The sequence below is a fragment of the Carettochelys insculpta genome, chromosome 5, assembly GCF_033958435.1.
Source record: "Carettochelys insculpta isolate YL-2023 chromosome 5, ASM3395843v1, whole genome shotgun sequence".
NCBI lineage: Eukaryota > Metazoa > Chordata > Testudines > Carettochelyidae > Carettochelys > Carettochelys insculpta.
Window position 1 is genome coordinate 55,819,758 of NC_134141.1, and position 27,653 is coordinate 55,847,410.

General features: G+C 44.2%; 1 protein-coding gene across 15 annotated transcripts in view; it reads left to right on the forward strand.

Moving 5' to 3' along the window:
• CDC14B (cell division cycle 14B) overlaps positions 1–27,653 on the forward strand; it is a 166,527-nt gene that overhangs the window by 80,464 nt on the left and 58,410 nt on the right. For 13 of the 15 annotated variants that reach the window (XR_012645701.1, XR_012645702.1, XR_012645698.1 and 10 more), the window contains 7 exons: positions 2,538–2,604; positions 7,006–7,068; positions 14,267–14,354; positions 14,690–14,920; positions 17,391–17,529; positions 17,687–17,843; positions 19,287–19,387. Coding sequence is in view for 9 of the 15 variants with exons in the window: in XM_074995105.1 (XP_074851206.1) it covers positions 2,538–2,604; positions 7,006–7,068; positions 14,267–14,354; positions 14,690–14,920; positions 17,391–17,529; positions 17,687–17,843; positions 19,287–19,387 (846 nt within the window). In the remaining 6 variants the exon portion in view is untranslated. Of the gene's footprint in view, positions 1–2,537; positions 2,605–7,005; positions 7,069–14,266; positions 14,355–14,689; positions 14,921–17,390; positions 17,530–17,686; positions 17,844–19,286; positions 19,388–22,939; positions 23,116–27,653 lie in introns of all 15 variants that reach the window. The other 2 variants (XR_012645700.1, XM_074995098.1) reach the window with 2 other exon arrangements.

Consider the following 27,653-nt stretch of genomic DNA (forward strand, 5'->3'; position numbering starts at 1 on the left):
GGCGGGTGGAGGGACCCTGCACCAGTGGCCAGGGACCCTGTGATGGTTTCAGCTGCAGCGGCGGGAGACTGGCTGCGGCAGTGGTGGCTGTGCCAGCTGTGGCCAGGAACCCCATGGCTGCAGCAGTGTCAGCTGCTGGGGAGAGGGGCGGAGGGACTGGCAACAGCTGTCCCAGCCATGCCCAGAGACCCTGTGGCTGCAGTGGTCTCAGCTGCTGGAGGGGGCAGGGGGGATTGGGGACCCAGCAGTGGCAGGTTTTTGGCCGTCGCTGGGGACCCTGCAGCTTCAGCAGTCTTAGCCACAGGTGGTGGTGGGACCTGGCAGTGGTGGCATCACCAGCTTTCCTAGCCACGGCCAGGGACCCCATGGCTGTGGTGATAAGAGATGTCAGGGAGTGGCGGGGAACGGTGGTATCTCTATCGCCATTTACAGTACTGTTCAGTACAGTACTATATTTTCTTTGTGGGGAGGATAGCGGACATCTGTTACCGATGTCTGGTAAAATGGGGTCCTCTATACCAAGGGTTCACTGTATTTTTTTTTAATTGAAGGTAATCATATTTGTTTTTAAAATTTAATTTTTTTTAAAAAAAGCACTACTTTATGGTAATGCCTGAATTACAACATCTAAACAGAGTTTAGTGGTTTTTTTTAAAAAGAGGTAACTCACATTGTTGACTTTATTTATTTATATTGCAGATGTATCTAGGCGCTTTAATTGTGGTCCTGTGTTGCTAGATACAGTTGTATGACAAGATATAGACCCTGTCCCCCAAAAGCTTATAACCTTAGGATTTTCCACAAAGAAAAAGGTGGAAAGAGGAGTAGTACAAGATCTGAAAATAAGAGATCGTTTGGGGGAAGGTGAAGGGAGAAAGGGAGGAGCTGAGTTCTGGCAAGAGCACAGCTGTCTGCAGCCTTTGAAATAAAAGTAGAAGGTGAAATCCAACTCCTATTAAAATAAACGACAAAACTCTCACTGAGCGCAGTAGTGTTGGGATTTTGCCTGTAACTTTCAAGATGAAACTAGAAGGAGGAAACTACGGAAGAGACCTGTGAGTTGAGATGGTGCTTTAGAACCTGTCCTTTTTAGATTATTCATCAACCAGTGAGAGATGAATTGCTTTTTGCTATCAGATAGAAGTTACTTGTGGTCTTTCCTAATAGAGTAATTTATATTGAAGTCCTAGGGAGATTTTCTGTATTCTATTGTCAGTTTCCTGAATGAGTTCCTTTTCTTTCTATTACTTTCCCATCCATCCCCCCAATTCATTAATGTTGGGGTGCAGAGCAAGATGGAGCCAGATCTCTGAAATTCCTGCTTTTGTCATTTTTAGTCAGAACATTTATAAAAAAAAAGTATCACTTGTTATACATTTAAAAAAACTTAAATCATGCACTACTTCACTCTAATGCCTCAGTTATTGGCGAGAGTAATAGGTAATAAACTGTAACGTACAATGAGGGATAGACTGGACCAAAGAGACTGGTGAGGTGAAGAGAGACTTTAAATCAGTGGCACTCCAGATACGTAATACCACAGTGAGGCATAAAGTGGATTATTTAAAATGTTTCTTTCCATGCTCTGACAGAAATGTAGGAGAGAGGGGAGGAAGTGGTGTGTGCCACTATAAATTCTCATTGACAATGTCATTACTGGCTTTCTAAAATGTTTAACACCATCTGTTACTCCACTAGAACAGATGATCCTGACATTGAGACTATTTTTAATATAATAGGGTTTTCCTGTCTGCAATCAGTTCTGAGTCTGTGGTTTCAGCAGAATGAGTTGTTTCTTTGCCAATAACTGATGTAGTACCCAAAACATTCTTTTCCTAGTGCAAGATGATTTAAGAAGAACGGCAGGGAAAAGTCCTATAATGAAATCCAGACTGTTTTATGTTTAAGCACAGTGAAATGTTTTAAAGCTCTGAGTTTACAAAATTCTCTTTGAATATTATTGTAGGTATTCCTTTAACCTTTTTGTTAGAAAAGTTAAACTGCTCTATATGTAATGACTTAAATAGGGAATACTGGTGTTAGAATTAATTTGAATTTTACCTATCCTCACATGCATTGTTTTAATGAGATTCCAGAAGTGAACAGTACATAAGGAATCATGATATACAAACTTTTTGTATTTTTTTTAATTTTTCAAATGAGATAAACATCTTTCAGGAAATGGTAGTGTCCAGCTTCACTAAACTTGAGAAAAGTATTTTATTCCCAACATAAACTGAAAATGGCACTTCTGTTGAATAAGAAGTGGCTGAAATAAACTTAATGTTGTGGGTTGTTTAATAGGGTGAACTTAAGAGATCAGTAAAGCAATTGAAAATAAGTTAATACTTAAGTCAGTAGACTTTTTTCAATATTGGAAGCAGTAAAATACTTCAGAGTAACTAATAATCAAATATTTTAACAGCTAGCTCTTGAGAAACATTTTATTTTATGCATGAGGGAACTTTCAGATTTGCTAATGAAACTAGAAATGCTGTTTGCTGTCAAAATTGATTGCACGTGTTTGTATGTTATAGGGATGCTTCATTTGGAACTTGTAATTTTCATCTAACATTGCTGGACTGCTTTCATGCAATAAATAAGGTGAGTAAAATTAGAATTTTTAGCGTTACATTTGTCAGCTAAATACTGAAGCTAAAATTAGCTCAGGAAGTTACTGGTCTAATTCTTCTTTGAGTGCTTGCTCATATCTATTGAAGTTAGGTGTGCACAGCTGTTGGAAAGCTTTTGCTTTGCAACCACCAGTGATGTTGGCTGGGGAGTCCCCTGAAATGGTGCCTCTGCAGAGCGTATATATGACCCTGCCAACCTGTCACTCCCTCAGTTCTTTTCTTGCTGCCTGTGAAGGCTTAAGTATTGTGGTTCCAGCTATGCCACAGCTCCCTAGCTTTTTTTGTGTAACAGTTGTGTTTAACACAACCATTGTTTTAGTCAGTCAGTTTTAGGTAGGTCTCCCCTCCTGTCTTCTCCCCTGTGGGGATTAAGGGAATGAAAGCATCCTAGGGCTTTAAGCATTGCAGTGACTGCTTAAAGTCCATGCCAATGCATGACCCTCACAACTCCTGCCTATGTTGTTTGGGTAAAGCTCATCAGACAGATAAGTGCCATATCTGCAGTGATTTCAAGACCAGCACTCATATAGGAGCGTGGCTTGGTTCTGTCAGCTCCTCGTGGAGTGAACACTCCACCTTCTGCGGCAAGGCAAGGCGTAGCATGCCATCCTCAGCTCCGTGCCCAATGTCAAAAAAAAAAAAAAGCTTGTCTTTCCTGAAGTTTCCATCATGACACTGATCTCACTCTCCAGTGAATGCCTCTAAGATGCCTATGTTGTTGGCACCAGCCCAGTTGACATCTGTACCATCAGTGCAGAGGGCTCCAGTTGCTCCTGGGACCCAAGATCCTGATGCTCCAGCATCACATGCACCAAGCCCCATCCTCTTGGACTTGCCCAGAGGTGACCCAGTATTGGTTGGCCCTTTGTCTACACCTGATACATACCAGGCAGTTTGGGGACTTACCCAGATGATGAGCTTCCTGGTGCATATTGAGGTCCTCACCCTTGGCAAGCTTCCAGGAGTAAGCCTCACTTCTGGCTACACCTGTTCAGGAACCACTGCCTGACTGCTCCAAAGCAAACTCTAATACTTTTTTGCCTCATTCATTTCTTTCTCCATATCCAAATCTTCCCATGACTCGCTTCCAACCTTAATTTGCTCTGACCTTTGCGTTCCAGTCTCCTCCGACATCTCTCTTCAGCATCTCCTCCAGTGTCTTTGTCAAGTCTTTATAGAGTAGCTTGATCTCTTTCTCCATGCTGTCCGACGTGGGTGCATACACCTGAATGACTGAGATATTGAATGGTTTTGCTTTGAATCTCACTACCATCATTTTTGCACTCACCAGTTTGTATCATAACAGCTCTTTTGCTAAGAAGGAATCCAACTCCAGCCTCGTGCTTCATTTTGTTCCCTGACCAAATGACTTCACAAGCATACATCTCTCCCGATGCTGTCCAGTGCATCTCGGCCAGTCCAAGCACATCACGTCATTATCTTTCCATCTCCTTTGAAGCAACTCAACTTAACCAGTTGCCGAAAGTGTTCCATGTTCCAATAGATAGCATGTGTGTTAGGTGTTGTAGTTTTTCTTTCAGTAGCCAGCTTATCAGCCCAACCCCAATCGCTCAATTGGTGCTGTGGACTGTATTTATCTGGACAACGTCTGAGCTGGCTTTTTTTAATCAGATTTCATTTTTTGTTGTTGTTTCACGGTCGGGACATCAACACTCATCTGACCAACCTTCCTTCTTTATCTAGGCTTGAGACTGGCATGGAATCCCTAGAGGCTTCACGGTGGAGTTTCACAGGAAGAGGGAGGACATAATCCTCATAGTCCCAGTGTGGGCTCCTCAGCATTAGTACCCCATACTGATGCAGCATTCCATGTTTTTGCCTATTTGGCTTTCCTTGTTTCCAGACCTCACCGCACAAAACTATTGCTGCCTTACCCACCCAGACCTCCAGTCCCTTCACCTCCTGGCATGGTAAATCATGGTTTGAATCATGCCAAATAGGTATGCTTGGGGCCAGTGCAGAAAGTCCTCCTTAGCAGCCACAACGTGTCTACACGACTGTCTTTTCTGGCCAGATGGACTCATTTCTCCTGCTGGTGTAATCAGGGCAACCTAGCTCCTTTGTCTACCTCTGTACCACAGATGCTCGACTACCTTGTTTCCTCGAAGCAGCAAAGCCTCGCTTCTTCCTCCCTAAAGGTTCACTTGGCAATCATTTCAGCTTTTCATCCCAGGGAGGGCATGTTTTTTTGCACCCTATGTTTGGCCATTTCCTCAAGGGCATGGGCCATCTCCACCCACCAGTCTGCCAGCCAGTTCCAGTCTGATGCTCTGGGACTTACGGCCCCTGACTTCAGTCCAGTCTGATGCTCTGGGACTTACGGCCCCTCTGGTCACTTGTTCCCTCCTCTACCTTTCCTGCAAAGTGGCCTTCCTGGTGGCTGTCACCTCTGCTAAAAGGATGTCTGAGCCCCCATACACGGTGTTCCATGAGGACATGGTCCATCTCCATCCTCACCCAGCTTTCCTGCCAAAGGTGGTCTCTGGCTTCCATGCTAGCCAGGATATCTTCCTGTCTGTCTTCCACCCTAAACCTCTTGGCACCCGGCAGCTGCACACTGTCAATATGAGGCAAGTGCTTGTCGTCTTTGTTGACCTGACCAAGCCCTTAACAGAGAGCTGCAAGGTCTTGCAGGTCATAGCTGATTGCATAAAGGGACTTGTGGTTTTGTTGCAGCACATCTCCTCTTGGATTACATCCTGTATATGGACGTGTTATGACCTCACTAAAGTTTCCCCACCACCTGTCGCAGCAAACTCTACGCAAGCTCAGGACTCAGCTGCCTTCCTGGTGCATGTGCCTTTCCAGGAAATGTCGTGCTGTGACGTGATCCTCTGTGCACACTGTCACATGTCAATATGCCATTGTGCAGCAATCTAGATGAGTCATAGCCTTTGGGGCCTCTGTCCTTTAGTGAGCCACCCATTGACTCTGACCTCTCGTCCTGGGTTTAGCTGGGGAGTCACCTAGCTTGGATATGAGCAAGCACTCGAAGAAAAAACTATCAAAACAAAGAAGCAGTCCACTAGCACTTTAAAGACTAAGAAAATAATTTATTGGGTGACGAGCTTTCATGGGACAGACCCACTTTCTTCTTCAGAAGCAGAAAAAGCTTACTCAATGTTGTAACTGTTGTTCTTCAAGATGTGTTGCTCATATTTATTCAAAAACCGCCCTCCTGCCCCATTGTTGGAGTGTACGGCCAGAGAGAACTGAGGGGAAGCTGGGTCATGTATGGGCTCTGCAGAGGCACTACTCCAGGGAGCTCCCCAGCTGACCTGACCTGGTAGTTACTGGGGTAAAACTTTTCCAACAGCTGTGCACATGCGCACCGCTAATTTGAATAGATATGAGCAACATGTCTCAAAGAACAACATTTACAATGGTAACTTTTATTTTGCTTAAATCTTCACTTGAATAATGTGTTTGACTCTGCCTACTATATGCATCCTGTATAGTGCTTGCACTCCTGAGATTGATAGGTGGGGGATCCTTAGAGTAGTTGGGTGTCTGACACCCTAATGTAGAGCGAGTTCTCTAGGGAATATCTTAGCAGGAGCCATGGAATCGGATGAGTAAAATTGTTCAGGCCAGTCATTTTTTCTGATATTAATGTAGAAAATTTTAAGTTGGATAGCCATTTGGTCTAACGTGACTGGTCTTCCAAAGAGTCAAAAGTTAAGTGTTGCATGTAACTTGATGAGTGTAGGAAGGAGCTGACATTACTCAGTGGCCTTATTTCAACATTTGAAAGACAAAACATCTGAATCAGAAAACTAGTAGCCAGACCCCTTCATTCCTTTCTGCATCGCTAATTTTGTCATCCAAGGGTTTGTTGCAACTCTAAATACATCTACATGGAGGGAGGGAAGGGAAAGAAGTTATGGAAGTAGTTCTCAGAACCTTGGTTAGCGGACTCAGACTTGTAGTATGGCACAAAAAGTAATGGCATAGGTATTCTGGACTGGGTTCTGAAACCCATCAGACTTGTTTGATCTCAGGGCTCAAGATCCAACCCAAGCTTTTTAGTCCCGTAGAAAAAGCCTGGTAAGCCTGAACTGGTTGACTGGAGTTACGAAACCTGTTGCTAAGAATGCTTGTGTAGCTTAGATTTTGCTTTTATTTTTAGTGAAAAGAGAAGATTTGGTGTGCTTGTTTTATCCTTTCTTGTATTGGCATACGTATTAATATTTGATGCAGGAATGGAGAGGTTTGTTTTGAACCAAGACTAAATGTTAAATGTTTTCCATAATCCTGCATTTTCACAAGTGTTGAAATTTTAAATGGTGATACATTTTGTCTCTTGATGCAAGTTCTTCTTTTTGTTAAAAGTTGTATTGTGGATTTTTAGGCTTTGCAATATGGCTTCCTGGATTTCAGTGCTTTTGATGTAGATGAATATGAGCATTATGAGGTAAGTGTGGCCTAGGAGATAAACACTGAACAGGAGCTTTAAAAACCTGAGTTCTCTTCCTGTCCTTCTGGGTTACCTGGAAGAAGTTATTTCCATCCTTTTGTGCCTTACTTTCTTCCATCTTTAAAATAGGAATCATATTGATGTTGGTGTTCTTTGAAATGCTAAAGTGTGTTGAGATCCAGTTTAACACTTGATGGTGTTAGTGTTGTTTTTACTTTAAATGGTAACACAACTGTTTTTGCTATTATGGACTATTACGTTAGTAGCTGTCTGTTACATACATATCTGCTTTTTAAATCGGCTATTACCATATATCTTTAATGGTCTATGGCTACAGCTACACTTGAGTTTTTTGTCAACAAAAGTGGTGGAGCATCCACATGCAAAATGCACTTTCGCTGACGACCTTCTGCCTCTCCCACATGAGGAAGAGGTGCCTTTGTTATTGACAAGAAAGCTGTGTGAGTGCTCTGGGGGGCCTCCAGGCAACAGCAAGGGTGTCTGGTGCACCATGCCACATCTATGAAACAATATATGCAAAGCAGCATATATGCTCGCTCGCTCTCTCTCTCACACACACACATGCTCACACACACACACACACTCTGCCTCTGCTAATGTTACCAGTCTGTTGCCCACTCTGGCCTACTTGCTAGATAGATCAGGAATGGGAGCGTTGAGCCAAGTTCTTTCTGTCAGGACTGGTGCTTCATGTTGTAACAGGACAGAACCCAAAGACTGACAAGACACCCCATTCTTTTTAGGGTTTTTTCCTCCTACAAATCCATGTTTCACTTTATCAGGCCTTACTCAGTCACTGAGCACTGCAAACAGCACCCACATTTCAAACACCTCAACAGTTCCCAGTGTTTCCAGCAGTCCTTCTGTGTGCAACTTCATCTGAGTGTTCTCATGTGATGATGGCCCAAAGGTGTTGGTCTCTTGAAGTCCTTATCCAGTTTTCTCCAACTTTGTGGCTTGGAAAAGTCATTATCCATTCCTCATCAAAGGAGTGCTTGCCTCCAACTGTCAATCTGCCTTGTTTTGGTTTGCCCTGAGTCCTTGGCTCCACCTCTGATTGATCCTCTGGGTATTGAAGGTCCTTTCATGTCCATTCTTTCTCTCATTCACACACACAGGCACACATTTACATAACTGCAGCATGGCAAGACCAAAGAATGTGTATTGTAACAGAGAGTGCATATCAAAGTTTGTTGTTACAGAATGAGCAGAATGTATATCAAAGCTTGTTACAATTTAACATATTACAGAGTGGACAGAGTAATGAATAATGTATATGTTACCTAACAAAGTCTTAACTGAGTCTATGATAGTATAACAAAAATCTACAAAAGTATAAGTCTGCACTATCGACAGAGCAGATTGCTCTTTTGAACCACTTTAGTGTATGGACCACATTCTGACGGAAAATCTCTACTGACAGAAACATCTGTCGATAGATGCTTCAGGTGTAACTGTAGCCTGGGGTTGCATCTACACTATGAGATAAATTCGGTATATAATAAATTCAAATACTTAACCTCAATATTACGAATTCAAATAAAGTGTCCACAAAGCTTCTTGAAATTCAACCCACCTTTTTTCTGTTGAATCTCCATGTTCCCATTGTTCCATGCAAGTTCAACAGTGTGAGCGTTGCATTATGGGTACCTATCCTACTGTTCCTTAGCCCTGGTTGCTTGTGTGTGTTTCATATTGGAATCCCAGAATTCACTGTATCACTAACAGCACAAAAAAAGAACGGAAGGTTGCACCGTTTCCTGCTGCAGCATTCCAGCACGACCATGGATCCACGAATGCTCCAGCTCATAGCAGAGATTGTTTGTTTGTTTCAGCAACCACAGCGACTGTTACACAATTTGTCCTTCAATTCCAAAGCTCAGGAACACTTGGCTATCCTACTGGTGCTACTACTGATGATAATGACAAGGATGGTGGTTTGGAACAGCAGTTGTCCCACCTGCAGTCCAAGAACTCTGAGCTGGTGGCTGCCATGATTGCATTGCAGACAGTGGAGCAGCAGTTTTGGACTCAAGAGACCAGCACACTGATGGGATCACATTGTTTTGGAGTCCAGGAATGACCAGTAGTGCGCGCAGAACTTTTGCGTGTGCAAGTCCATCTTTATGGAACTTTGTGATGTGCTGGACCCTGCCCTGAAGCACAGCAACACCAAAATGAGGCCGGCTTTAGCCGTTCAGAAGTGAGTGGCAATTGCACTATGGAAGTTTGCAACCCCTGACAGTTACCGATTGGTGGCAAATCAGTTTGGGGCAGGCAGCTCTACAGTGGGGTCCATGGTGGTGGAGGTAGCCCATGCAATCTGTCAGTGTCTCCTCCTGGAGACTGTGACCCTGGGAGATGTACAGGCCATAGTGGATGGCTTTGCTGCCCAGGGCTTTCCTAATTGCCATGGGGCAGTAGATGGCATGCACATCCCCATCATGGGTTTGGCCCACCTGGCCTCAAAGTATGTTAATCGAAAGGGGTACTTCTCCATGGTCGTGCTGGGGTTGGTAAATCACAAAGGTCATTTTACCAACATCAATTTTGGGTGGTCAGGGAGGGTTCATGACGTGCACATATTCCAGAATTCGGACCTGTACCAAAAGCTCCTGGATGGGACTTTTTCTCTGATCAGAAAATCAATACTGGTGATGTGGAGATGCCCAATGTTATTTTGGGCAATCCTGCTTACCCTCTACTTCCCTGCCTAATAAAACCCTACACAGGAGCCCCGGACCGCAGCAAGGAAGACTTTAATTACAAACTGAGTGAGTGCAGAATGATCGTGGTATGTACTTTTGGATGTTTAAAAGCGATGTTCAGATGTCTGTTGACTCATTTGGACATTTCTGAAGCTAACGTCCCCACCATTATGACAATGTATGCTATTTTGCACAACATAAGGCGGGAGATGTTCCCATCTATGTGGAATTCTGAAGAGGAGGCAATTGGCAAGGCTTACTTCCAGTCATCTACACTGCCATCCACCAGTAGCCACGCTCCGCCTGCTGCAATAAGGGATGTTTTAAGAAACAGCTTTATGACTGATCTGTGGTACACATGCTACCAATGTATGTCTGTGCCACAATGCCAATAAATCATACCATGCTGTAATGAATGAATGCTCTTACTTGGTGGGAGGGGGTTAGTTGCAGTAAATAGAATGCATATAGTGGGCAGCTGTGCCATCAGCACCTTCTCCCCCCACCCAACCAGCTTGTTTCCCTCAGCTGTGCGTCTGCTGCGGACAAGGGAGTTTCACTGCCCACCTATGCCTTCAGGAGCACTCACCCTCCCACAACCTGCCCGGGTCCCTCAGCCACTTGCCTGCTGCGGACAAGGGAATATCATTGGCAAGCTGTGCCTTTAGTGCCACTCACCCTCCCCCCACCCACCCAGTTTCATGTGTCCCCCCCACCCTCACTCCTGCAGGACAAGAAATCACACCGATCTCAAAGCAATGATTTTATTTTGAGGGGAGAAGAAGTGTAAGGGGCAGGGAAAAGACGCCTTCTCAAGGGTGCTTGAAGAGCCTTTTGCAGTGTCCTTTGCAGCTGGAGCGGAAGAGTAGCCTTTCCCTCTCTCCCCACATGCAGGGACCATGAAAACGGGGGATGTGCTCCCTCTCCTCAGGGACCTCCAGCCAGCAGCTATCAGCTGGTGCCCTGTTGGGTTGGGAGTCCCTTTGCAGCTGAAGCAGGGAGCACAGGATCTCTATCTGCTCAGTAACAGCCTTTACAAGCTTTGCTGCTATCTTGGTCTGCTTTGCTGCAACCTCACTCTGCTTTGCCGCGGCCTCATTCATTTTTGACAATTGCTGCTTCTGGAAGTCAAGCATTCTCTTGTTAAAGTTTACTTGACTCTAACGCCGCTCAGCTGTACTGTGACACTACAGAGCAGTGTCCTTTTGTCAGGTTCTTGTGCTCTGCCTCAGTGTTTTCCATGTTCTGCAGAATCAGATCTTGTTTGCATTTCTTTTGTCTCCTTGTTTTCTCTGAATGCTGGGCACTGGGTCTGGAAAATGAAGGTCCAAGTAAGATACAATTGACATAATGTGCTATGAAGTGCAATGAATGAGTCTCTGTGAGTACTACCACTGAAAGTATACTTTTGAAGGACACATGGGTTATTAAGGATGGGACAGTAAGCGTGCATTACACAATACCTCATTTGCCATCACTTCTCCAGCATACTGCTTTGTGGACATGGTAAGTTTTTAAGCAATTGCCCTCTTTTGGTGGGAATGGGAAGGTCTGAAAAGCAGGGGCAGCCTCCAGGTGTCCTGTGGCAGTGAAAAATGGACAGCTGCATGTGGGGCTTTGATGCACAATAAATATAGTGTAAAGAAAAAAAAAATCCAAAGAGAGGCTGCATGTAAAGGAATATGGGAGGGGAAAAGCACAGCAGAGGAATCCTGCGTGTGGCACATGGGGACTCCTGAGAAGTGAGAACAAATGGTGCTTGGAAAGGGACATGGGAGGGGGAAACACCCAGCAGAGCCTGGCAGCAGCGGGGCACCATGAGGGCCCAGGAAAAGGCAAAGAAATGCCGGGGGAAAGGGACATGGCATGGGTAAAGCACAGCAGAGCCTGCCAGCAGGGGAGTCCTGAAAAAGGAAAAGAAATGCTGGGGAAAAATTGCTGGGGGAAGGGGATGTGGAATGGGAAAAGTACAGCAGAGCCCAGCAGCAGTGTGGTATGGGAGGTGGGGGAGTGTTCATGAAAAATGAAAAGAAGTGCTGGCTGGAAAGGGACAGGGGTGGGGAGAGAACCCCAGCAGAGCCTTCAAACCGAGTTGTGTGGAGGGGAACGGCGCGCCCGCCAGCTGCTGCAGGCCAATGTAAAGAGGCAAGAAGCACATTTTAAAAAAAAAAAAAAAAAAAAGAAAGGAAAGAAAAAGAAGTGAATTCCCGTGCTTCCACAGGTTCCCAAAGATGACATCACCCTCCTAAAACTAACAGATATGGAGAAAGAGCAGCTACTCCTGCTGTGTGACCAAAAGCCTGGAAAATTTGCTAAAATGCTGTGTGGTGCCATAACACCAGATCTCTCTCTGGTTGCCTGGTGTGCTACCATGGAAGCCACAAGTCAGGCTTGCTCAAGAACCTCATGAAAAAAGATACAAGAGTTCCTAGATGAGGCCTTCAAGGAGATCTCCAAAAAGGAGAAGTGCTCCATCCCAAGAAACATTAACACATTGTTCTGAGTGACACAGAAGCGCAGCTAGCAAACCTGTATCCATACGCAACCCTATACCTATACCCTCCCCCAACCCTCTTCTAGCATGCAGAACAGAGACTCACCTGAACTGCTTGGTCCAGGGGGCTTGGGGACCAGCGAGGAGGTGACTGGCGTGGAGGAGACCTGTTCCAGGTTGACGGTGAAGAGCTCCAGGCTGTTTGGAACAACTTCCTCTGTCTTCTGCTCATTGCTCCTTTCCTCCTCTCCATTGCCTTCTTCCTCCGGGTCACTCTGCTCCTCTGGGCTCTCCCTGAACTCCTTACCAAGGCTTCTAGAAGTGTTGTAATTCAGTCCGAGCTTAGTGGTGGGATCGCTCCCCATAAGCATGTGGAGCTGTTGACAGTCTGTGGAGCCATCCTGACCACTGGTTGGCTTCCTGGGCTCTTTGGTAGGCATGATGGAGTTCTTGAACCTTCACCCAGCATAGCAGAGAGTCCTGGGAGTAACTTCAGGCAGCCATCTCACATGCCGTCTGATCATAGGTGGCTGCGTTTCTCTAGGCCACCTGAAGTCTCTTTGCCACTGATTGGTCTCCCTCAATGGCAATGAGATCCAGAATCTCCTGGTGGGCCCAAGATGGGGCTTTCTTGCGAGCCTGAGAAGTGCTAGTCAGATCGCTACCCTGAGTGCTCATGATTGCAGTACAAGGCTACTGATAATTGCTACCAGTGCAGTGCGTCAGGATGGGTAAAGGGATTTTTTCATAATGGATGCCCTTCTCATTTGCAGGGCTGTGCTGCTAAATTCCAAATCAGATTTTAATTCAAATTAAATCCAAACTTCATGGGCTTACTTTGACCTTCTTCCTGCACACCTGACAGCAGTGCACAACAAAGCGGCCATACTTGGAGGGTTACTGCATAGCTTTGTGGAATACAGGACACTTGTGGAGTCTAACAAATTCAAATTAAGGACATTGTGCTTTCAGGTCTGCCTTGATTTGAGATTTTAGATTCGAAATAGATGCTATACTTGTCCCATAATATTGATATTTTGTAATCAGTATTACGGCTCAGTAAACTGAGTTAACAGTATTATATGTGAAGACTGTGATGTTTTGATAACGAGCTAAAGCCTTGAAATTCAAATTTGTCTTGTAGTGTAGGCACAGCCTATGAGAGTAAAAGTGGTTATTCAATTTTAAACATAGTGGCATTAGAGGACTACATTTGTGACTGTAGGCTCAAGAGTTGAAAGAGCACAGGAGCTGAAGTGGAACTGAGAGAGCTGGAAAGTTATAGATACTTTTTCCTGTCCCCCCCCCCCCCCCCAACACCTGATTTCTTTTTTTTTAAACCCATGGTAGACTGATTTAAATTTCAATTCCAATGGAACTTGTAGACAGTCTGCTCTTGGAGAAGTTAATGAGCAAGTTGACCAAATTCCAGGATAACTTATGACTAGGATCAGTTGGCATTTCTTTAAAAGAAACTTACACAGGATGTAATAAAGGAATGACAGAAAGGCAATCCTTTTTAAAAAGGTAACAGTCAATCTTGAGAATTCCAGCTCCACAAAGTACATCTCGGTTTATGGAAAATTCCTTTTGTGTAATTGTACTACAACACTTGGATAAATATGCTCTCTTAAGCAAAACAGCATGGCATTTAACTAGAAACCTCAGAACTTGTTGGAATTGCATGAAGTAATTACTAATACCGTAGATAACAATGAGCTAGATGGACAATTTACAAAAGATGTTGAAAAATTCCAAGTGTGTATCTATTTGGTGGAACTTAATTGCTTCCCTTGAAGTTGGTTTTAGAAATTAAAACAGGAGCGGTTGAGAGCCTTTGGTATTTTACTGATGAAGCAAAGGGCAGAATGTAGATGTACTTACATGGCCAGGGCTTTTATCTGATTTTGACTTTAGAAGCAAATATAGGAATTATGGACTATTACTTACATAATGCATTTTCTCTTGACAGAAAGCAGAAAACGGAGATTTCAACTGGATCATACCAAACAAATTCATTGCCTTCAGTGGACCTCATTCAAGAAGTAAAACTGAAAATGGTATGCTTTTGGGAGACAAACCCATATTATGTATTTGATGTACTACTATGTATTTGATGAATTTGCTGTTATTCGTAACAATCATATTAAAAAAATTGTTCCTCTGATGGTGTGTTTATTGGGTCTTTTTTGACTGGGAAGAGGGCTGGAGGCAGGATATGCTTGACAATAGAAAAGCCCAGTATTATGCTTAGCTGTATTTGAAATAGACTGTTAAGAAATTAGTTGACTGGAAATAGAATTTTTCTAATGGACATAATTGTAAAATAAGCTATTTACACATGTTTTCATTTGGATGTGCAATTTTCATGACTAGTCACTTTTTCTGCCTGTAGGTTATCCCCACCACGCTCCTGAGGCCTATTTTCCATATTTCAGAAGACACAAGGTTACTACCATAATACGTCTTAACAAAAAAATGTATGATGCCAAACGATTTGCAGATGCTGGTTTTGAGCATTATGATCTTTTCTTTGCTGATGGAAGCATCCCTAGTGATACTATAGTCAAAACATTCCTGAATATTTGTGAAAATGCAGAAGGTGTAATAGCAGTTCATTGCAAAGGTATGTTGTATTCACAGTTCATATTATAAGGTGGAGTTGAGAGTTGGTCACAAAGCCTTAGTTACCTCATGCTTTGCATTATGAGCCCTTATTTCCAAGTGCTTGTAAGTTAGCCAGAGTGTAGTCATTTTGGCTGATGCTTTCCATTCTTGTTCTCTGCTTCAGCTGATTTTTTTTTGTGTGCTTTGACAATTGTTTCAGCCACTACTGAGATTTGCAAGCTTGTTTTTCCCTAGTGTTAATATTAACACTTCTTTTTCCAGCCATCTTTTCAAATGGCTATAGTATTTTTGTTCTTTTCACCAGAAACAACAAACTTGGCAGAGTGTTAGTCCTCAGTGCTGGGGAGATAGCTAGCGAAATCTGTTGAAATTATAAGTGTTTGAGTATCCTTATTTGCACTGATTTAATAAGCTTTTCAGAGCTTTGCTGTTAAAATACCTGAGTTGCGTCGAAACAGAACTTCTACATAATAACGTCACTGCCTCTCAGGCCCTGCTTAGTGTTACACCTAGATATAGATGCCCAGATTGGGGGACACACACAGCAGAAGTGTTTCCTGCCTTTTTTTGTGCACAAAAGGTGTGTTGGTCTGGGAGCCAACAGGAAACCTTCTTTTGACGGGAGATGATAATTTTGTGTCTGTCACACAGGGGTTAGTTACCGAGCAAGGCTTTAGGTCCAATCCTACCCGAGAAACACATTCAGAATGCACACATTTAGGCTTGGAATACTTAGATTCTTTTGTTAGATGTTGATTAACATGGATTTTGCTGTATTATTTCAAGCCATCCAATTTTCTTCCATCAGTGATAGTAGATTAAGTTTTCTAATTATGCTTGAACTTTAGAATTTGATCTAAGGGTATTTACAGTGGGTGCTTTGAGTTATAAAGGTTTAACCTTTTTGAATCTCAGTATCTACTGTGATTAAGTAATTGGCTTATCCCTTTTGCCATAACTTTGCACAACTGTGAACATTAAATTGATAAAAATAGTAATGATTAAGCACTGATTGTTGTCCATCAGAATTATAAACTAAAAATCTAATTCTGCTAAGTCTGTTTATATCAGAGCTACATTATTTTTCTTGCCTTCTATTAGCTTTTTTTGTAGAGCTGAAGATACTTGTGAGGATCAGTAAATTCCTAAATAGATTGGGACTAGTTAGATGTGATCAAGTTATGGTTATTTTGAATTTGGTTGGACTGGCTATCTCTGTTTTCTTGTTGCCTTGTTCTGTTGTTTTGCTGCTTTTTTTTTTTTTCTTGCGTTGATTAATGACTTGATTTTTCCCTGTGTAACTTTTAAGCTGAATCCCAGGGAAACATTCCCTGTGCTATAACTGGTACGATTTATTTTCTCTTGTTTTGTGAATAAATTACTGTTTTAAGCAATTGATCTGATACCTGTGTTCTGAGCAGAGTCTGTGTGGGTGCCTTGAGTACTGTGTGCAGATGTGGTCTCCTCACCTCAAAAAAGATACATTGGCATTAGAAAAGGTACAGAAAAGGGCGACTAAGATGATTAGGGGTTTGGAACGGGTCCCATATGGGGAGAGGCTAGAGAGACTGGGACTTTTCAGTCTGGAAAAGAGGCGATTGAGGGGCGATATGATAGAGGTATATAAAATCATGAATGGTGTGGAGAAAGTGAATATAGAAAAATTATTTACCTTTTCTCATAATACAAGAGCTAGGGGACACCAAGTGAAATTGATGAGTAGTAGGTTCAAAACTAATAAAAGGAAATTTTTCTTCACACAGCGCACAGTCAACCTGTGGAACTCCTTGCTGGAGGAGGCTGTGAAGGCCAGGACTCTATTAGGGTTTAAAAAAGAGCTCGATGAATTTTTGCGGGTTAGGTCCATAAATGGCTATTAGCCAGGGGAAAAGTATGGTGCCCTAGCCTTCAGTACAAGGGCAGGAGATGGATGGCAGGAGATAAATCACTTGATCATTGTCTTCTGTTCTCCTTCTCTGGGGCACCTGGCATTGGCCACTGTCGGCAGATGGGATACTGGGCTGGATGGACCTTTGGTCTGACCCAGTATGGCCATTCTTATGTTCTTATGCCTTATCAAGTAACAGCTTGCTTTGTTCTCAAGCTCTCTGTAAAGGGGAGAATGGAGCTGGAGTTTTTCCCCATGGGGGGATTCTCCAGTGTGCCTGCCTGGGTTAAAGGGGTCTCCAAGGACTGGGGTGGTGGTAGCATACCCTCCAGGGTCCATGGGATCTGTGACCTTGGTAAGTTTTTAAGTAACGCCTGTCTATGGGCAAGGTGTTTTCAAGTTTTTGTAGAGTGTGGACAGAACCCTGACAATGTGCATTAAATACTTGTCAGTCTTAGAAGCAATGAAGCAAGTTTTAGTTTTAGTTAGTTTTGGTTCTTGAAATTTTAGTTGAAACTGTAATTGCTGTAAATATATATATATTTTTATATAAGAAACCTCTTTTTTTTATCTTTTACAGCTGGTCTTGGCCGAACTGGCACCCTTATAGCCTGCTATATTATGAAGCATTACAGGATGACAGCTGCTGAAACCATTGCCTGGATTAGAATAAATAGACCTGGCTCAGTAATTGGACCACAGCAGCACTTCCTACTAGAGTAAGTAGACTGTTAACTGTGCTGGAATTAATAATTCAGAAAATTAATTAAAATGTATCTTAATCGAAAAAATAGAAATATTTTCCTTTAAAACCAAAGCGAACAACACTGCTAATTTTTGCCAAGTTATAGTAATATCTTTTCCATTTCATAATAGGAAACAGACAGAGCTTTGGATAGAAGGAGATATCTTCCGTGCAAAGTTAAAGGGAAATCGCAAAATTGCTGTTACAAAAATCCTCAGTGGAGTAGATGATATTTCAATTAATGATGATGCAAAAAAACAGAGAGCAAGCAGAAAAGACACAGAACTGGTAATCGTCCGAATGTTCTGCTGTTGTAAATGTTTTAACTTCTGTTGAGGAGCTCATAGGAAATGGACAAAGCTGTAGGTACAATAAAGCTCAAGATGTTAGATACTTTTCGTATGTTTTGCCATGTTCCTTGTAGTACAAAATGGAAGGGTGCAAAGAGGTATGGACAGCACGCATGAAACATGGGAGTAAACTCTGCAGTTGAAGTAGGAACGTCGTATTTAAAATAATTTGCTAAGTAAATATTAGAACACAAATCAAGGTCTTGATGCTCGCAGGAGGAGGAAGTATTCTTGTTCTATTTCAAATATGCTTTTTTAAAATTGCTGAAATGCCTTTTCCTACCATGACAACTGACTTCTATAACACTATCTGATATTTTAGCAAGGGGTCTCAAACTCACAGCCTGGTGGTCATCTGTGGCCTGTGCAGTTCCACAATCCAGCCTGCACACAGCTAGTGGCATGTGAGTGCCTGCATCACTTAGGGACTGTACCCTTCCGCCCCACCCCAAGTCCAGTCCCTGCTGTGCCCCCACCCTGCTTCTTCCAGCCCCCTGCTTTTCCTTCTCCCCACATTACATCCCTTTGCTCACTCACCACAGTGAGTGCAGGGAGGCCCAACCCTTGCTGCCAGCCCCAGCCCACCGAGGGTCACACAGATTAACTTGAGTATGGGGAAATGGCCTATCCACAGGATGGTTGAGGCAGCCACTATGGTGTCCCCCACAGTGCAAAGCCCAGGGTGGCAGCTTGAGTCATCCTGGGGTTGGGGCGGCTCTTCATACCTCTTTCCTGGGCCTCCAGTGGTGGCGGTAGGGTTCTCCAGGGAGTTGGGGGTTAAATAACCCTGGTGGGGGAAGATGTGACAGGCAGGCCCAGGGAATGGATGGGGAGTAGGGGAGGTGTGTGGGCTGTCAGGCAGGGCTAGGAGATGTGTTGGTGGTGGTGGTGGCGGGAGGTTGGGGGTGGGGGGAATGCACAGAGGACCTCCCCCAGAGCCCTGACAGGGAGGGGTACCTGCTGGCCCACTAGGAGAATTTGAGGCATGTCACTGGCCCTAAGGTAAATTTAAGTTTGAGAGTCCTGGTTTAGCCAGTGTCATCCAGTGTAAAAGGAGATATGGTGGTCTTTAAAAGCCAAGTATAGGAAAAGAGAGTGATATGAGTGCCAAGAAGGAATAGAAAAAAAAAGAGTGCAATATCTAAGCAGCAATCTTGAAAATACTTCCAATATTTCAGAGACAGGTGGTATATTGACTGGATAGTTCATTTAAATGTACAAAGCATGAACTGGAAAATAGGGAAGATATAAGTGTACTATAGAAGTACATGTGCTTTAATTTACACCTGAAAATTTTGTTCTTTTAAGAAGTTAGTGTATAGGTACCTGATCATTTTTAAAATAATGCTTAAAATTCTTGTCTTACCATGTGCTTATCCAGTACAGTGATGAAGATGATGCAAACTGTTTAACGCAAGGTGATAAGCTTCGTGCCCTGAAAAGTAAAAGGCAGACAAAGGCTGCAGCCACAGTTCCGCTGACGTAAGTCAATTTTTATTTTTTTAATTTATTTTATTTTTTTACTAACAGAGAAAGGGATAAGTGTCTTTTCCGTTTTGCCTGTTCTGGAGGTTTGTTGGAAAGGTTGTGTTCACATTGATTAAAAGAAGCACGGATTCACTAATTCACTGTAGGCATCATGACTGGTTGTCTTTGTTCATTTGTTTAGATTTTTTTGGCTAAAGAATGGTATTCTACTCTCATTTTTTTTCCTCCTTTTCTTGGGTACTCTGTCACATATACTACATGGACCTACTAGACAAGTTGTGTATCTGAATGCTCTTGACTGCTCAGTCTATTTGACAAAGGATGAGCAAAGTGTGGGGCACAACATTTAGTAAGGAGGGGGGCACGCGGCGCAGTTGTCTCCACTGTAGATTTGTCCTGTGCAGCCGCTGTGTTGCCAAGGGAACGCCTTCCCACTCGCCACTGCGCCAATCTGCATGTGCGGAGTCTATGAGTCAAGTGGCAGGGCAGCTGGCGAATTTATGGATTGAAAAGGTACCCTCCTGGGGTCCTCCCCTTGAGCACCCACATCTCAAGCATCCCCTCCACCCCCATATCCCTTTGTGTGATTCTCCCACAGATCCAGGGACTAAAAAGGGAGGTGTGACCTAAAAAGTTTGCTCACTCCTGTATTAGTCCACAAGCACCTCCTGGAACTCAGTATTATTATGGTATTTTAAAAAAATTAGAGGCTATCGTCTGAGAGGTGTAGTAGTTGATCAACTGAATCAATCTGTGTAGTTAATTTATTAAAATAAGAATAAAATCAATATTAGATTACTTTTAACTCCTATTGATTTAATCTTTCTGGGAAAGGGTCCCCTTGTAGATGCTCCTCGCTGTATAAAATCTGCTTGCAATTTCCTATCAAGGCAAGGAGTAGCAAAACTTAAATAGAACCCTCACTGGATAAATTCAAAAGAAGCATATGCATCTGTTGTGATCCCAAGATGCTGGTTACAAGCCAGGAAGAGGGCATTGCTCAGGAGCAACTTAGTAGTAATGTCTGGAAAAGAAAGCAACATCAGCTGCAAGGGAAGTGGCACCTTTAGCCTTAGCACCTGTTGCTGCCAGTTTCAGGACAGGTGGATCACATGGTGCTTTCAGGATGTCCAGGACTGTCGCTGGCTACATCATCATACCTGTTAACATTTCATAGCCACCATGTCCCTTAAGCCCAAGAATAAAGGAAACAAGGCTATGTCAACACTACAAAATAAAATTGACTTTTAATAAATTTGATTCTTTAACCTCATTGTTATGAACTCCAAATTTCAGTGTCCTCATACTTTCCAGGAATTAAACCAACTGCGTGAACAATGCATTGTAGCTACCTATCCCACCGTGCATTAGCCCTGTTGCTTTCTGGGACTTCTGTACCAATAAGTTGTGGGGGAAAAAATTGCTGCGGTTGCTTGTGAGTGTTTGATGTTACCATCCCAGAATGCAAAGCACTGTCCCAGTATTTAGAGCACCCACTAACCATGTGAAAATGAATGGGAGATCACACCATTTTCTCTGGCACAGCGCTAACGCATGCATGGATCCTTGAATGTTTCAGGTAATTTCACAGACTGTTACGGCAACTTCCTGGAATGTTGTGCACTTTTTCTTTTGACTATAAAGGGAGATGGTGGTTGAGGAGGAGAAGGCTATTGATGATGATTTTGAAGAGGAAATTACTCAAATGCAGTCCAAGAACTCAGGTTTGCTGGCTGCCCTGGATGCACTGCTGGCAGTGGAGCAGCGGTTTTGGATGTGTGAAACCAGCACATGCTGGTGGAACCACATCATTTTGGCGTCCTGGGTGCAGAACTTTCAAATGCGCAAGTCCACTCTTGTGGAACTTTATGATTTGCTGGTCCCCACCCTGACTCGCAGCAACACAAAAATGAGGCCACTTTAATGGTTCAGAAGTGAGAACAGTTGCTCTATGGAAGTCTGCAATGCCCAACAGTTACCAGTCAGTGGCAAATCAATTCAGGGTGGGCAGATATACAGTGTGAGCTTCGGTAGTACAGGTAGCCAGTAGTCTGTCGGCATCTTCTAAGGAAGACCGTGACCCTGGGAGATGTACAGGCCATAGTGGATAGGTTTGCTGTCATTGGGTTTCCTAACTGTGGTGAGGCAATAGCGAGCACGCACATCCCCATCATGGCCCTCGACCACGTGGCCTCTGTATATATAAACAGAAAGGGGTACATCTCAATGGTGTTGCAAGTGTTTGTAGATCACAAAGGTTATTTCAGCAACATCAACGTGGGATGGTCAGGGAAGGATTACGACGTGCGCATCTTCAGAAATTCTGGTCTGTACAGAGAGCTCCTGGATGTGACTTTTTTCTCCACAATGGAAAGTCAAAACTGGCAATGTAGAGATGCCTATAGAGATACTGGGTGACCCTTTTTACTCTCTGCTTCCTTGCCTCAGGAAGCCATACACAGGTGCCCTGAACCGCAGCCAGGATAACTTCAGTGTTAGCCTCAGCAAGTGCAGAATGGTGGTGGAATGTGCCTTTGGCCATTTAAAAGTGAGGTTCAGGTGCTTATTGACCTGTTTTGGACTGTTGTAAAATTAATGTCCCTATCATGATTACAGCGTGCTATATTTCACATAACTTTTGTGAATCTAGGCTGGAGAATTTCATGAGTGTCTGAAGTACAGAGGCTGATGTCATGAGCAGGGTTTATTTGCAGCCACCTACAAGGCCATTCTTCAATAAGCATGTGGAGGCAGTGGCATTAAGGAGGCTTTGAAACATGAATTCATGAATGATCTTCCAGACACATGATTGCACTGTATTTCACCATTGTAATACCACCCCTCAATCCCCCAAATGATTTCTGCTTCCCACCAAATGTGAGCCAATAAATCACATTGTGGCTTTCACAGAAAGAATGATTTTATTTAGGGAAAGGGAGTTAAGTTGGAGGAACAAGAGTGGATGAAAAGGGAGAGTTATTTTCACAAAAAGATGGGAAGCTGTGCTATGGGCCCTGCCTGGGTCCCTTTGCAGTGAGGCCTATGTGGACCTTGCTGTAGTAGGTTGCAGCAGTGCTATCAGCCCTCTCCACCCTCTGGCAGTCCTCACAATAATTTGTTCAGCCCGCCACGCGTGTGTACCAAAAAGTCACACCATGGTTGTCATCAAAAGAATAAGTTTATTTCGGGGGGGAGGAGATGGTTAAGTGTCAGGGAAAGAAGGACTGTCAAGTGTGGTAGAATAGCCTTTCACAGTGGCTCTTGAGAGTAGAGCAGCAGACTGTTCTTGCCTCCCTCCCTGCGTTCGGGGATCGCAACAATGGAGGGAAGCAACCTGCATTTAGGGGAGTCCAGACAGCAGGGCGCAGAGCCCACAGTGGTGCGTAGGGAGTCCCTCTGCAGCTGCAGCATGGTGCACAGAACCTCAGTTTGATCGCCCATTGCTGTTATGAGCTTTGCCACATCCTCCCTAGGGTGCGCCATTTGCTCTCTTGAACTCAAGCACAGTCTGACGCTGCTGTGCTGTGTCCCTTTTGCTTTCTGCAGTTTCTGCCTGAGCCCGCTCCATGTTCTGCAGGGATAAGGTCCTGCCTGGAACTTTTGCACATCCTTGCCCTGTCTCCCACAGTGAGGATGCCTGCTTGAAGGGAAGGTTAAAGTTGAAATACAATTCACACAAAGCGTTTATCCTGGAATGAATGGTTCTTCAAGCGCTGTCCCCTGTGAGTACTCCACGGTAGGTGTTGGGCTTGCCCAGCACCACAACACAGAGATCTTTCATAGCAATCCAGAGTGTCACGTGCAGTTTGTGCCACTAAGGTAGAGCGTGCAGCTCTGCTCTCCTCAGTTGCTTCTTTGTCACCCTTGGCTGCACACAAAGTAATGGCTCTCCTCTCACCTCAGAACCTGTAGATACAATTAAGTTTAGTTATCTTCTGCCTTGTTCCTTCTCTTGTACATAGTTAATTTTTCATGCATATACATACACACACATATCTATATATACACACAAACATTTATTCCACTATAGTTTTTAAAATAGAGAGAGAATGATGATGAGCAGTGACTTCTAGCCCCACTTGTCAGTTTCAGTTCACACTACTCAGTTTCCTGACAGGCTGGCATTGCAAATAAATAAATAAAGAGGGGAAAGAGAGAGAGAGAGAACAGGTTATCAAAAATTAAACAAAAAAACCCCCGAAAGATCAACATCCAACTGGCAAGATGTCTTCAGGAGGCTTTAAAAAATGCATCAAGTGCTGGGACCCCATGCCAGCTTTGATGGACACTCAGAATATGTCCACTGTCTTGGGGAATCACACATCTTCCAACATTGCTCTGACTGTAGAAGTTTAACAGCCAGAGCAAGAAAGAAAAGGGAGCTCAGACTTAAAATGCTCCTGTTTGACAGGGTACTTCAGTCTCAAACAGAACTGCTGCCAGTGAGCAGTGTGTCTTCTGTTAAGGACACTCCCCACAATTCTCCTAAAGGGTGTGTCCTTTTCAAAACAATCACCCAGGCCTGGATCAAGGATCAGCATGAAGAAAAACCAGGCACCTCAAGCCTGCAACCTGCCTGCCTCAAAATCAAAGAGCCACAATTCCAAGCTGGCTTCAAATTCCGTGGCACTAACTAATCCTGAAGGGGTGCCACAGCTGGGAGTGGCACTGTTAGAATCACTGGGAGCGGCCCTGGTCTCCACATAGCAGGCACCGGTAGAGATTCTACCTGCACCAGTGCCTGGTAAACGTGCGATGTTGCTGCCCCTGTTGGCACAGGGGGTGGGAACTGTTACTAAGAGCTCAACAGCAGCAGTGCTCCCCCGCAGCAGTGAGAGAGGCTAGGGCTAAAACGAACTTTTCATTCCTCCAGCATCCCCCCAACACTCGTCCTTCTTCAGCGACCCCCCTGCCCCTTGAGAACTTACTATGGCTCAAAGTGCTACACCTCTTGTAAATTGGTGCCGTAGAAGAGGTTCGAAAACAACACCAGGGAAGGGAGTTTTATTCAAACAGCTTTCTGACACAGAAGACGACGTGAGGCTGGAGAACCATACTAGACCTGCACTGGATGAGGGGGACTGGTTCACAGCTCTGGTCCTCCAAGACACCTATTTTCATGTCACCATTCATCCCATGCACAGACGATTTCTGCGCTTCACACTAAGTACCAATACAAAGTACTTCCTCTTGTGCTTTCAGCTGCCCCATGGGTATTCACCAAAGTCCTTGCTCCAGTAGTGACACACCTCAGATGGCAAGGCATTTTCACTGCCTGCAGCATTGGCTGACTTTATTGTTTACCCCGATAGATATCAGATTCACAAATGAGTATTCATACCACAAAAAATAATTGACTCATTGCAATGGTGCACACAAGAACAGAATACTGATAGACGTTGCATTCCGCCGCAACCAACCATATTGCGAAATTACAACAGATGCTTCGCTTCTTGGCTGGAGAGCGCATTACCAACAACATCATGCCCAAGGCCGATGGTCCACAGAGGAACAGAGTCTGCATCTTAACTCCCTTGAGCTATGTGCTGTCTCCAGTGCTTGCAAACATTTCCTACCTCACATTTGAAACAGGATCATCTGCATCCTTACAGACAGCACCACAATGATGTTTTACATAAATCATCAAGAAGGGGCCCAATCACAATTCCTCTGGGTAGAGGCCCATAAAACTTTGGAACTGGTAAATCGGCCATAACATTGTCCTGACGGCATAATACCTGCTGGGCATGAACAACAACTTGGCAGATGTTCTAAGTTGCCACTTCTCTCTGGAGCATTAATGGGGACACCACCGTGAGGTAACCAGACAGTTGTTCTGGATGTGGGACAAACCAGCAATAGATCTGTTCACAACACAAGAGAGCATCAAATGCACTTTTTACTGTTCTAGAGCAGACAACGGGCACAAGTCACTAGAGGATGCCTTTCTCCTGTCCTGGAGTGCTCATCTCCTGTATGCATTTCCATCTATTCCCCGATCACTAAAGTCCCCAAGAAAATCCAGACAGACAGAGCGCAAATTATCCTCATTGCTCCAGCATGGCCGAGGCAGATCTGTTTTCCCTTACTCCATCACCTGTCTCATTGCCATCCTTACCTGCTTCCCTCCTGTTCGGACCTGCTGTCACAGAACAGCAGTACCATGATCCACCCCAGGCCTCAAATCCTCCATCTGATGGCCTGGTTTCTCTGTGGATCCTAGAACATGCATGATGCTATTCCAGCAAGTGAGGGTTGTGCTCCTACAGAGCAGACGAGAAACAGCTCGAAAAAATTGTCTCTCAAAGTGGAAACAATTCTTGGCCTACTGCTCTGAAAGGAGTAGACAACTGATGGAAGCCCCGCTGCATATGGTCCTGGACTATATTATCTACCTTAAAGAGAATTCCCTGTCACTGTCCTCACTTCATTTCACCTTTCAGCAATCTCAGCCTTTCACCCTCCTACAGAAGGCTTCCCAATTTTCAGTCATCTGGTTATAAAAAGATTCTGAAAGAGCCTACAAAACATCATGCCTCCTTGCAGACCTGTACCCTCAGCCTAGGACTTAGAACTGGTCCTTCACACACTCCTGGGACCCATCCCCACTTGGAACCAATGGCTGTGTGTTCTTTGGCCATGCTAACAATGAAAACACGATTTCTAGTAGCAATAACATTAGCTTGAAGACTTAGCAAGCTAGTAGCTCTGATTCTCTACCTTATACAACCTTCCTCAAAAACAAGGTGGTACTGTGCCCACATCCCACATTCGTACCAAAAGTGTGCTCACAATTCTGTTGTTCCACTTGAAACAGACCATTACCTGCATCTCTGAAAGCATGCTCCGAGCAACAACCACAGCTTTTTAAAAAGGAGTGCCTTAGCAGGACATTTGTCGAGCAACTACTTGGTCGTCTAACCAAACATTCGTGATTCACTATGCACTGCAATCCCACACTGATAGAGATACAGCAGTAGCTTAGGCAGTACTGTCCACAGTAGATGCACTGAATAAAAACCCACCATCCAGTTACAGTCACCTACCATGGAGCACCCATGGGGACAGCACTAGAGGAAAAAGAGAAGTTACTCATTTCATGTTGTAACAATGGTTTTTCAAGATCTGTGTGCCGGGGGGGCACTCCACATCCCACCCACCTCCATTCTGTCTGGTGCAATAGCTATCATTAGGGCATCAAGAAAGCAACTGAGGAGAGTGGGGCTGCGTGCGCTACCCTAGTGGAGTGAACAGCAAGTGCCAGGATGGCGCAAGCATAGCCCCACTCAGGACTGCAATGAAAGATCTCTGCTGTGGTGCTGTGCGAGCACAACACCTACCATGGAGCACCCACGGTGACACACATCTCCAAGAACCGTCGTTACAACACGAAGTGAGTAACTTTCTGTCTGTCTTTACAGTCAGTGAAACTTTCTTTTTGCAAGGCCACCTTAAGGCTTGTTAAGGATGACAAGGATTCAAACTGTGCATTGCACAAGTCAGCACTTATCCACACCATTTCATTGTGGATATGGTAAGCTATTGTCCACTTTACAGGGAAGGGGAGTGCAAAGGGGGAAAGGGTTCAATTCCAGCCACATGGACGGCTGGGTGGGGAAGGATCCCTGTAAAATGAAAAGAGAAGCAGGGGAAAAGTTTTCCAGCTGTATGCTGCGGGGGAAAAAGTTTCTTGGCAGTCCCTGGAGCAACCCTCATCAGGGAAGAGGCCGTGTAAAGCAGGAGAAACCAATGCTGGACATGCTGTGTGGCAAGGGGGAAGAGTTTGATTCCAGCCGCATGGACAGCTGGGTTGGGAGGGATCCCTGTAAAGTGAAAAGAAAAGCTAAGGAGAAAGGGAAGTGGAAGGAGAGAATGCTTGGAGAACGTGCCAGCTGCGCAGAGCAGGGAAGTTGGAGCCCCTGACAACCCTGTGGTGCGACAGTGTGCTCTAGGGAAATGCAATGCAGCCTGCCCTTTTACAAAGAAATCCAGTCGAAATTCCTGTGCTTTTTAGGTTAAGAAGACATCACCCTCCTAAGAAAGATAGCGACAAAGAAGAGATGCTCAACCTGTATGAGCACAAGCCTTGAGAATTTGCCAAAATGCTAAGTGGCACCAGGATGCCATATTGCTATCTGGTTGCCAGGATGGCAAGGTGTGCTACTGTGGAAGCCTCAATAAGTCAGGCCTGCCCAAAAACCTTGTGCAAAAAATACAAGAGTACCTGGATGAGGCCTTCCTGGAGAACTCCAAAAAGAAT